Genomic DNA, 12,565 nt, shown 5'->3' with positions numbered 1-12,565 from the left:
AAATCTTTCTTATTATATCCAGTCCAGCTTTGACAAAGAAAAGCCTGTGGAATTAAGATTGAACTTGCTTGAATAAAGTGATATTTCTAAATGTTTAATGCTTGTAAGATTTCTACCTGTACTAAAAACTTGCGAGGAGTGTATCACCACAGTGAGCCAGAAACTGGGCTTTTAGGAACACCACTCCCTCTCCATTGCTGGTAAAAATATGGTCATCAGGTGTGAGGTACTCTGTCTGTTGCTGTCTGTGGCACAGGTCTAGCCCATTGCCCAAATCTGCACTGTTGCAGTCACCCGAGCCATCTTCCATTTCATCTGGAGATCTAAGATGGCCCACATTCACAGTGTACAGAGCTCTGGATAAGGGGAGGAAGCACAGATCCAACACTGCCCTCATCCTGATGACCACCTCTGCATGCTGCTGCATTAAGCTCTGCATAGACCCTCAGTATGCAAACATCAAGGGTCAACATATTCTGAGGATCTACCTTGCCGTGGTATTATGAAGGATAGGACTAACCTTAGCACCACAGAATGTTCCAGGTAGTTCTGAATCACCTGTCCTATGTGGATAAATTTGCACAGAAAAACACCTTTGACCATAAGTCCATTAGGAAGTGGTCAGCATGAAGCATCCTCAAAATCCTGCGAGAAAAGGGGATGGTGGATCGTGTCACAACAGGATCCCTATTCCCTGAACAGACTGACAAAGTCATTGGGCAGGCTACTTCATCGTCAGAACTCTCCAACAAACAACAAGACATCACTTGGCCGGTGGTGAGAAGGGCACTAACAGTGAGATCCTTTGTGTACGTCCAGACTCTCCATGCCACAACAAGCTGCCTTCAGTGTGGCTGTGGTGGGGATAGAGATTGGCATATATCTCTGCCTGGAATGTGCCTTTACAAAGGAATTCTGGAGAGAGATGCAATGGTTCTTGTTAAGGTTTGTCCTGAGCAGCACCGCGATGCAGGACATGTGCTCTACAGTCTGTCGCCGTGATGCACGAGACAAACCGATCTGAAGGACTATCAACTCAGTGAAAGATGCTTCTTAGTCAGCCCAAAACTTATTGGTCTTCCAGAGCAAGGAGTTGACCTTGACCAACTGTTGCAGACTGGCACAATCCAAGCTCCAGGACTACGTGCTGAGGTTCACTCTAAAGCTTGGGGCAGCTGCTGTCAAGGCGCAGTGAGGGAAAAAACACTGTCTAAGGTTTTTCTGCCAAAGTTAAATGGGGGTCTGTTCAGTTATCAGAACTTCCCTGTGCCTCAAATATATGTAAACATAGGCTTGTACAAGAAAGAAATACCTTGGGTTTGGTTGCTGGATAATGCTAAACTCCAATGTGTGTTTGTTTCTCCATATGCCTCTGTACAGAGCCGAACTGCTTTGCTGACTACATACGTGTAGAAACATATTTTATGAATAAAGTGTATTTCTGAATTTAAAAAAACATTAAAGTCCCTAGACTCATTTCTGGTTTTGGGATGGTTTTGAGGCTTCCAACAATGTCAGAATAGAGATTTTCATGTAACATTTTCATTAGATTCAAGGAGTAGTGTATAAGTCTTGATGATGGCACTTTTTTTATGGCCGAGTTTTGGAAGAAGTGTCACTAACCTTACATTTATATAATTGGAGTGTTTTGGTGGTGCATCCAAGATCCTATTCTGGCTGGCCAAACCAACTATCAGTTTTTTCCTTTCCAGTAGAAACTTCAACCCACTGCTTGTTCCTTGGCTATATCAGTTTGGAATCTTGAAAGCTCATGTAATTTAAGTACAGTTCTTCTTTCTTAATGGTCACTTGTGAATATTCTAACATTCAAAGTTCCGAACAGTTTCTGTTCCAGTCACCACCAGCCAAGATGGTGATCCTATGAAGTGTGGGCATGATTTCAACAGGTTAGTGTCCAACCATGATAAATCAACCACCTTTTCAAAGCAATGATCTCAATGATTAGGTAGTTTGTCAGAATCAAAGATAACTTTTTTTTCCATGCCGGTGGTGTGGGTCGTGTGATGACTATACTGAGTGGACTCATAAACCATTCCTCAGATGCAGAAAATGGTGTTTGCTGAAGCGATGGATGGAATGTTCATGGCTTTAACAGGCCTTTTCCGGTGTTTGCACTTGACTTCCCTTTGGGCCTGTTGGGAGATGTCTCAATATTTGCCACCTTCACAGGTGTTTTTCTCCGGTTTGGGTGGTCACGCCTAGACATTCCAATAAATCAGTGGGAATATTGGAATTTTTCAGAAAGGTTTTCTTTCAGAAGGTCCTTGAAGCAATTTATCTGCCCTTGCGGTAGCTGCATGTCAAGACAGAGCTCAAAGTAGAGTTTGTTTTGGAATTCTCGTGTCAGGACATGCAGACCACGTTATTCCTTGGCCCAGAATTCTGGGTTCAAGTCTCATCTCTGAACGTAATATCATGCATAACAGGTCCATACAGATCGTTTTTTTAAAAAAAAGTTAAAGATGTGGCCACACGATACAACGCCAACTACAGTTTGGAAAGAAGACTCCGATGTTACAACGACACTTCGGGGGAGGAGCTTAACGGTTTTACGCGATGACATCGGTACGTGCCAGAGACACTGTTGGAGAAAGAAAGGGTATGCGCGCGCAAGTAGGTGCTTGCTTGCGAGATTGAGTCCGTTCGACAACAATCGGAGGAAGACTCGTTAATGGTCTGATCTTCTCGGAACACTTTCGAATTCCAATTGGAACGACGCAGGGAGCAGCTCGTGCCGGGATTCGGCGCCGCGAGTTCCCATCGCAGAGAAAGAGAAAAACTACTAGCAGGGAGAATGAACAGAAGTTACAAGCCCACCACGCTGAAGTGTTTGGATAGGGTGGCGGTGGAAGTGAAGAGTAAGGTGAGCGGGTGAAAGTTACAAACTAAAAGCCTAGACTGCAGGTCGTGGGGAATGGGTCTTCCTTCACTCGGAGCCAGCGGCTTTAAGTGGGCGCAGTTTGTTTAATGTTTATTACACGACTACGTTGTGGATTCTGTTCCCTTACTTCCCCCCCCTTTCCTGTTTAGAAGTGGAGCGCAACATGTAGGTGTAAACTGAATGGGACACGGAGAGTAGGTTACTTTCAGAATTTTTTTCGGAAATTTCTTGCTTCGATTTTCTTTTCTTTTTTTAAAAAACTGAAGGAATGGAATATTCCGGCCCGTTGATATGAGCCTGTGGCTTCGCTTTTTTCCCGTCTCTGGCGCGTAATAAAAGGTTCAAGGCCAACATCTGGAATATGGTTCACAAACAGAAGTTGCTGGTGAGACTCAGCGGGTCCGGTGGCATTTGTGCGGAGAAAGCAGAGAAAGCAGAGTTAACGTTTCGGGTCCTTTGCCTCTTTCAGAGTGTGTTTCACCCACTTGTGCTTCTTGCCTTCTCTCTCGCAGTCCGGAAAGGTGCTGGAACTGGCATGATCTGGCCACCAAGCACAGGCGCTTAAACCCAGCTGCTGGAGAATTGCTGCCTTTCCTGCGCATTGTGAAGCGTTGTCATTCTCTATGTTATTATCACTATTTGACATTTCTCGGAATCTGTTTGCGTGGGATCAGATCAGGAAAGAGAAATTAGATACAAGAGGAGTTTTTATGTTTTGTTGGTTGGTATTCATTTGATACCAAAGCAGTTCAAGTGTGTAATTACCACACCATTTTGATTGATTTAATGTGCTGTCTAAGATTTGTGATTTTAATAAAATGTGCTGGATGGAAGATTTTGCTGAAAGTTGTACTTGGACAATGGATGCAGCCTATGGGTTTAAATATTGTTGCCACTGAGACTGATTCAATGAAAATGATGTAAAATATGTGAACACCTAGAACAGAAATAGCATTCATTGCCTGGTAGACAACTCAGCATCCAAAGTCATCAAGACAGCATCCCAACAGATTGAGGCTGAAGCCCAAAGACAAACCTGGAAAACAAAGGGACAAAGAGAGAGAAGAGAGAGCCTATTAAATCTGACAGTATGTTGACCATCATGACATTTAAAGATCTTTTGAAGCCACAAGGCATTTGTGGACCAAGGTCAAATGGACAAGACTTCTTTCATTCCCAGGATGAAAATCCTTCCAAGGGATGTAATTGCTGGAAAGAACATTTTCAATAACTCCTTTCCTGTCAGATGATACTTTCAAGGCTATCTCCCCCAAGCCATCCCCCAAAAGTCACAAAAGAGACTATGGTAATTGTCGTCCAGAAGGGAGATGACTTCTGCTGCGGAAACTATCAAGCTGTTTTCCTCTTGGCCATACAGGGAACATTCTGACTCATTTACCTGAATTGTCTTACTTCCAGTGGCTTTAAATCTTCCACAGAAGCTTCTGGTCTTTGTTTTTGATTTTCCCGGTAACAAAATGTCAGGAACTATGCATTGCATTCATCCAAGCACTTAGACTGAGCCTTGCAATTTACTGAGTTATGATTCTCCAAAGAATTTGACGTCCAAGAAACTTCTTCACAATCCTGAAATCACTTCATGGTCACTGACTGCAACAATCTTGAGAATCTGGCCCATTATCAAGCAAGGCTATAAGATAGACTGTAAAGCACGTGGGGACTAACTAACAGTGCAATTCCCTTCATCCAAGATTAGCTGCCATCTTATGTGAAATAAAGAAAATTCTTTAATCCAAGCCACAGCTGAACTGACTCTCATGAACATAACTTGAAGATTGCAGAAGAGTGCACTGTCATTTCTCATAATATGCCATATTTACAAGACAGTCTTCAATTCATACACATGCTCTGCCTAATCTTGATTGTTGCCAAAACAAAGCTCTTAGCAATCTAAACCTGGTAAGTCAAATATTCCAACTTCGATATATGTTGAAGAGGTGATACTGGGATACAGTGATACACTTCCCATACATTTGCAACCATCTGTTTTGCAAGGCCACCATTGATGATGAGATCCGAATAGAATCAGCTGCATCAGCTCAGCCTTCTACATGCCATGGTGGAAGTTTCTATCCACGGTGTCTTTTTCCAACAAAATTCTTCATACAGCTCAATTACACTCCTGTAATTTGCAAAACTAGGACTGTGTACCATTGACACATAGGAGCACCAGATAAATTCCTCGGTCATTGTCTGGGCCACATCCTTTGACTCAATGGGAAGACTATCGAACAAATGCTAGTGTCTTTGTTGAAGACAACTCCACAGACATTCAGATAAATTCCTGTAAAGCCAACAATGATGTAGTGGATACATTTTTCCGATTGCCAAAAACATCTCTCAATAGAGATAACAAGATCAGCAGATGCTGGAGTCCAAGACATTGCAGTGTGACTTGGAGGTACACAGCAGGCCAAGCAGCATCAGAGGAGCAGGAAAGTTGACGTTCTACGAAGGGTCCTGACCCAAAACGCCAACTTTCCTACTCTTCTGCCTGGCCTGCAATGTTCCTCCAGCTCCAAACTGTTGTCTGTCTCATTAGATGCTGTTTCTCAAATTTCTTGGCCATGCTTTTAGGGGGCAATAAAGGAAGCACCACAAAAAAATTCTAAAGTTGTCCTTCAAATGCAGCAACATTGATCTTAATAACTGGAAGGAGCTTATTTCTGATCATTCAAAATAGTAACAATGTATCTATTGAGCTGCATCATGACTTAAGTCCAAACATCTTAATACTAAAGCAGAATGGTGATGGCAAACAAAATAAATGAAGCCAATCCTGCACTGTCGACCTGTAGGATGTCTTGCTCTATGTATCCTATGACTCTCAGGTCAAGAATTGGCCTGTAGGATCACATGAAATCCAAGGCAGAAACTCACAAGCCTGAATAGATGTCACCTCTGAATGAAGGCACAGTTGACAACAAGAACATGTGTGATGAGACCACTAAGCAAACTTAACCAATTCTTAGCAAGTTGCTGCCTTTCTCTTTCTACATAAGGAAGCCCATCGTTATCTGACTTTTCCCAGATCTGTTTGAATCCATCTAGTCAAGCCTTCACTCTTGCTACACCACAAAATGGCTTTAGCAAAGGTATAGGTGATGCCCTTAAGTATGAGCATAGGAAACTATCCCTCATTCTTTTTTCCATGCTTTCAGCCTTTGAATTGATTGACTGCACCATCTTTGAATACTTCCTGTGTCATTCAGTTGAGACAAAATGTCCTTGGTTGATTCTATTTCAATTCATCCATATTGTAACCCCTGCAGTAGCTTCTCCTTGTGCTCCCAGACTCTCGTCTCTGGAATACTAAAGGGTCAGTCCTTTTTCCCCTGTATGTGCTGTTGCTAAAACAATGTCAGATATGCATTTATGCCAATGATATCAATTCTTCATTGTCAGCACCTGTATCAACTCTTGCACTACCTTGTACTGTTTGTTTAATAGCCAATACAGGATGAACGTATGTTTCCAGTAATTACTTCGAAAAACCAATGCAATTTGCTTTGGTTTCCTTCACCTATGTAATGATCTCTTGGCTGACTTACAGTCTTGTATTCCCCTATGAAATGGAAATCCAAAGATTTGCTGTCCCACTCTAATTCAGAGTTACATTAACTCCTAGTATCGCAATGCTTCAGTTTTTACAAGAAAATCCCAGTGTTTCATTTTTACTTTGGATCTCTGCACTCCTCTAGTCCTCACTCTTGCGTATTCTAGATTATAGTCAGTGGCAGCCATGTCCTTAGTTGCTGAAACTCTAATTTCTCAAATTCCTTCCCTGAACTGTTTTGCTTCTTTATCTCTTAAACGTACTACTTTATCATTCTTTTGGTCACCTAACTTGGTATTTCATTGCAAGGAATCATGTCACATTTTGTTTGAGAATGTGGCTGTGAAGTGCCACAGGATGTTTTGCCAGATGAAAAGCATTATATCAGTGCAAGTTGTAAATGGTTTGAGATTCCTTTCTGGTTTACAATTGATGGATAGAAGCATCAAATACTAATATCACAGTGTATGCTGTATTTTGTATTTTCCTTCCTATCTGCAGTCCGCCAGTCCCATTTGATGGAAAGTGCAAGTTGATTCAGGATTCTTAGTTACAAATATGTTCAAATAAATTTCAGGAATCTGCCTAGGGACTAAATTGAGCTGTGGTATTATGGAATCTGTTCTATTTAAGCTGCAGGGTGGATTTCACCACATCTTCAGTGACACCACAAAGCAGCTTTTGGCAAGTAATATTCAGTACAAATAGCAACATGCAAAAATCATTGTTCACATGTTGTTCAGCCCAAGAACCTTCCTGTAGGGCTAATTGGTCACTGTGTCACAACGTCCTAGGTACCCATATCTGCTACGAAGGTATCTGCAGGCGAGATATGTGACTTTTAGATGCTGTTTGGAAGGGAGTGGATATAAAAAAATTCAACTGGCCCAGGGATATCAGGCCAGTAAGTCATCCCCTTTCTCAGTCCACTGTTTTCCTTTACAACAAGTACGGCAGACACTGCCGTGCCAAAGTGTAGCCTCTGAACCACATCATACAATGCTTAAGAGTTCAGCACCACAGCTTAAACTATCCTCTTATGAAACAAAGGTTACCTCTGCCAGAATTATGTTCAACCTATCCATGCTGAAAAATAGGTGATTGGCCCAGTCTGCTATGATTCCATTTTATTTTGCTAGCTGTGCGGGAAGAGGATTACCACTTGAAGTGGAGCTCTCCACTTAAGGTGGGAGAATGCTTATTTTGTAATATATAATTTTTAATTGTTAAATAAACAGCACTGTATAAATTTTCAACTTTGGTTGTATTCTGCACTTCATATTCCATGCCTTAAATATGACTTTGTTGTCATGAACTACGTATTATTGTGGTACTGTGTTTTAGGACTAGATGTTGGGTATTGGTTTCAGCACTGGAAGGCCGATTTTCTTTTTGTTTAGAGTAGTTTTAATTTTGCTAATTAGTCCTATGATTCACTGTTTGAAACCCTATTGAAAGTATTCCATTTTCTGCAAATAGCTAAGATTATTTAGTGTTTTTTAAGACATCCCTTGTATTGCCCCGTTTCCTGCTATGCTGCTTCATTTCATAACCGGTATCATTTTTGAGTCTTGAAGTGACTGTATTGGAAACAGAGAGCCACATGTTAGAACTAGCCAGGGGGAGCCTGGCTTCAGATTAGCACTTGGGCCAGTACCGAATGATGGCCCTTATTTTCTGGAATGTTTCTTTCTTGACAAGATGGGTGCCAAACATGACTCTCTGCCTGCAACAGTCACACAGTTCTCAACACTTATAAACATAATCGGGCTGTTCAACTCCTTGAGCATCGTCTGCCATTTAAATTTGAGATTTTACTATCGCTTTAAGGCATTGATAATCAATGCCTGTTGCTTGTAACAGTAAATTATTCTGTTCCTTCTTATCTTGTAACCATTTAAAACTATTTTTACTTTAATTACAAATTATTCTTGTATTGTTGTCACATTGTACCTTGAGATTTCCGTGTGTGTTTTTGAGGCTTCAAACTAATCTTGAACTATGGAGAAGGTTGCATTGACATAGTCTGATTCATGGCAGACTAGACACTACAAAAAGGGAGCAGTTGTAGTTAGAGATAACAAGGTATAGAGCTGGATGAACTCAGCAGGCCAAGCAGCATCAGAGGAACAGGAAAGCTGACGTTTTGGGCCTAGACCCTCCTTCATGCTAAGTGTATATTCTGTATCTATTGATTTCAGATTACTACAACTGATATTGCAACTGCAGTAATAAAACAGTGTACTTTGGAGAGAATTATGCAATTTTCTGTGTCCAGAGTGTTCTCTCATTAATTTCATCAGTGCTTGTAATTTGCTTATTGAGGCAAAGCTTACCAGCCGTGTGTGCCATCTGGAATGTTCAGTCAAGTTCTGATGGATACGTGGGTGATTGAAATGGCTAAACTGTGACAGGAAAGTTCAGTCACAAATAAGGCAGTACAGCAGACAGTTGAATTTTAGGTGAATTGCTGGCTCTATTTTTTCTCTCTTTGACTTTTCTGTCTACCATTGATATGCTCCTACTTGCTACAAAAACATAAATTGCTAGAGAAACTCACCAGGTCTGGCAGCGTCTGTGGAAAGAAAGTAAAGTTAATGTTATGAGCCCGGTGACCTTGCTTCGGAACTTCCTTGATGAACATTCTGTTTTAATTACATCTGAGGTTGCAGACAACGCAATTGTGCTCCCAAAACTTAAACTTTCAGAGCATTATTTTATATGTTTTATCGATTGTATGGGCATTGTTATGCTGAACCACTGACGGCTGTAGTATCATTGTCTGAGAAAATCCCAAAAGTAAAACATCACACAAATTTGATATTGTGTGAATTGACATTTTTATTCTGGATTTAAGTTATCCAAAACTAGTACGATACTCTCTTGGAATCTCAGTTAGTTCTGGCACAGTAAAAATAGGCCTGAATAATCAAAAATGGCTCTGTATTAAACAGTGCAATAACATAACTGAGGTAAATTGCTTTACTCAGTTATTCTGCATAGTTGCAAAGTCGTCTTTTTTAAAATTTTAAATGGTGCTTACACTATTTATAGTGCATTTGCAATAAAATATATTAACAGCATCTTTACGAAACCAGTATCGATAAGTTATTTTCTATATTTTAGTTACTGCTTTGAAATTCCATAAAATGATTTAAAGTTCTTGAGTAGAAATTAACTTGTGGGTTGCTGCAGAGAACTAGATAATTTTTTTAAGCACAACAAATTATTGCAGAATGCTTACTGAAGGGAAAGTGATATTTATATAATATTATAATGTCTGCATTTATAATGTAAACTGCCTCCACAAACTTGTCATGATGCAAATAAGACTTGCTACAGGGCTTGTTTTTTAAAAAAAGCTCTTCTCATCATTGGGAGACTAATTCCATTAACAAGTTTATGTACAGTTTCTGTTCTAAACGTTTAAATAAAAATTTATTATGGTTATCATTTTCTCTGTATTCATTGGTATGTTGGAACTTAAGCATAAAATGTGACTGAGTTCAGTGTCATCTTTCAGTTCGAACATCTGCCAGTTCGGGTGGAAGTAAAAGATCTCACAAACTGAACCCAAAGGTTTTGTCCTTTGCAGTATTAAAATCATAATTGCTTACTCATGAGTAATTCTGTTTTTTTTTGACACAAGGAGCAGAAGCTCACTGTCCTGAGTAGATGAGGCCTGTGGCCACCAGCATTCCACAAGGATCAGTGCTGGGTCCTCTGCATTTTGTCATTCATGTCAATGATTTGGATGTGAATATAGGATTTATGGTTAGTAAGAATGCAGATGACACCAAAATTGGGTGGTGTATTAGACAATGAAGGTTATCTCAGAACACAATGGGCCGAGCAGTTTAATTTAGGTAAATGTGAGGTGCTGCATTTTGGTCAGGCAAATCATGCCAGTACTTATCCACATAATGGTGGGGTGCAGAGGTGTGTTGCCAGACAATGAAACTGTGGGGTGCACGTTCATAGTTCATTGCCCATCTGTGACTCCACTTTCAGAGTAGTGAATAAGGCATTTGGAACACTCACCCTTATTGGTCAGTGCATTGAGTATAGGAGTTGGGATGTCATGTCGCAGCTGTACAGGACATTGTTTGGGCCACCAGAATTCTGCTTTCAATTCTGGTCTCACTGCGAGAGGAAAGATGTGAAACCTGAAAAGGTTCAGAAAATATTTACAAGAATGTTGCCGGGGTTAGAGGGTTTGAGCTTTACAGAGAAGCTCAGTCGGCAGGAGATATTTTCCCTGGAGCGTTGGAGGCTGAGGGGTGACCTTTATAGAGATTTGTAAAATAATGAGGGACTTGGGAAGGCTGAATAACCAAGCTCTTTTCCCCAGAGTAGGGAGTTCAAAACTTAAAGGGGGTAGGGTTAAAGTTAGAGTGAAAAGATTTAAAAGGATTCTCGAGGGGGCATCTTTCACACAGGGTGGTGCATGTATAGAATGAGCTGCCTGCGGAAGTGGTTGAGGCATTTAAAATGCATCTGAATGGGTATGTGAATAGGATGGACTTAGAGGGACCTGGGCCAAATGCTGGCAAATGGGACTAGATTAATTTACGATATTTGGTCAGCGTGGATGAGTTGGACCAAAGGGTCTGTTGTTCTATGTTCTGTGACTCTGAGTATATCTAGGATAGTGTCTTTGTCTCCTGTCAGACATGAGAATACAAAGTAACGCAAATTACATTTTAAATTGTTTGTGTGAATCCTGTTCTGAATTAACATCTGGTGTGGATGTTGACTTTTAAAGCCTATTGGTTTGGATCTTTCATGAGGCACTAATTGGATTATCACTGTGGACCTTTTGTCCACTATGATGCTGCTTCACATTTCTGGCCTAGTCTTCCAACCCCAGCTTCTTTAGAAAAGTGGTGTACAGTCCCTCAGTTTGATTGCAGTGCTGGAGAATGGGGCAGGGGATTCATTGGGGACCAGTGTGATGGATGAATGATGTGGAGTGGGTGTGTAAGTTAAGTTGGTAGATGATTGAGGATAGTTTGGTTGGGATGCGTGGTTAGATTGGGAGTAGCAGTAGATAGACCCAAGTCAGTCATAGGAAGGGGGCAATCAGGGGAGGGGTTGTGCAGCTATCCAAGAATTAGATTAAGATTTTTTACGTATTGTTGAGAAAAGGCAGTTTCATCAAATAAAACCAATAAACTGTAGATGCTGGAAATGTGAAAAAAAATACAGTGCTGGAGAAACGCAGCAAGTTTGGCAGCATCTGTGGAAAGAGAAACAGAGTTAACATTTAGAGTCCTTTTCAAATCAGATTGAGCTTACAATATTAACGGTTTCTCTTCTCTAAGATAATGCCAGATCTACTGAGTAACTCCAATTTGTTTTTACTTCAACCTCTTCTCAAGGATACTAATAAACAGGAAAACCAACAGTTGTGCTGCATGAGAGGAGAATGCTGAATGACTAGTGGACTCGGAATGGTAGAAGCATTGCCATGCAGTGTGCAGTTATTGATTGACTGACTATTAATTACAAGACTTTATTTAGATTTCAGTCCATACAGCTTGACTCTGGTCAGGGCATTACACATGTTCTTTATGTCTGCAACAAACAGAATCCTGTGTATCAATATCTGTAGTTTCCAGTATAAGTAAGTATATTATCTTGGTGCAAGACCAATTGATAGTCTTATATTGGATGTTATATTCATTATTTGCACTCAGGATTATGCAGCAAATGTTACCACACACTTACAACTGAGGTCCCTGCGTTAAATGCTGTAGTGACATAATTGACCAGACTATTTCAGTTGATCTTATTCCTGAACATGGAGTGTAGCCATTGGCTGTCCGCTGCCATTAGACCACTTGCTTTACTAAAGTTGCACAGAATGCTTGAGATTGTACCTCCAGGCAACCAAAGTTGGAGATGTTTAGAATGATGAGTAAGAGTTCATGGTGTATATTGCCAAATAAAACTAACATGTAACAACCGTGGTAGTAGGAACTGCAGATGCTGGAGAATCTGAGATAACAAGGTGTAGAGCTGGATGAACACAGCTGGCCAAGCAGCATCAGAGGAGCAGGAAGGCTGACGTTTCGGGCCTAGCC

General features: G+C 40.8%; 1 protein-coding gene across 1 annotated transcript in view; it reads left to right on the top strand.

Moving 5' to 3' along the window:
* Positions 1-2,637: 2,637 nt before the first annotated feature.
* LOC125448673 (partitioning defective 6 homolog gamma) overlaps positions 2,638-12,565 on the top strand; it is a 51,895-nt gene continuing 41,967 nt past the window's right edge. The window contains exon 1 of the mRNA XM_048524105.2: positions 2,638-2,884. Coding sequence (XP_048380062.2) covers positions 2,816-2,884 — 69 coding nt within the window. The 5' untranslated portion in view covers positions 2,638-2,815. The remainder of the gene's footprint in view (positions 2,885-12,565) is intronic.

The sequence above is a fragment of the Stegostoma tigrinum genome, chromosome 2, assembly GCF_030684315.1.
Source record: "Stegostoma tigrinum isolate sSteTig4 chromosome 2, sSteTig4.hap1, whole genome shotgun sequence".
Classification (NCBI taxonomy): Eukaryota; Metazoa; Chordata; class Chondrichthyes; order Orectolobiformes; family Stegostomatidae; genus Stegostoma; species Stegostoma tigrinum.
Note: the sequence above shows the minus strand (reverse complement) of the source record. Positions and strands in the feature narration are given on the sequence as shown.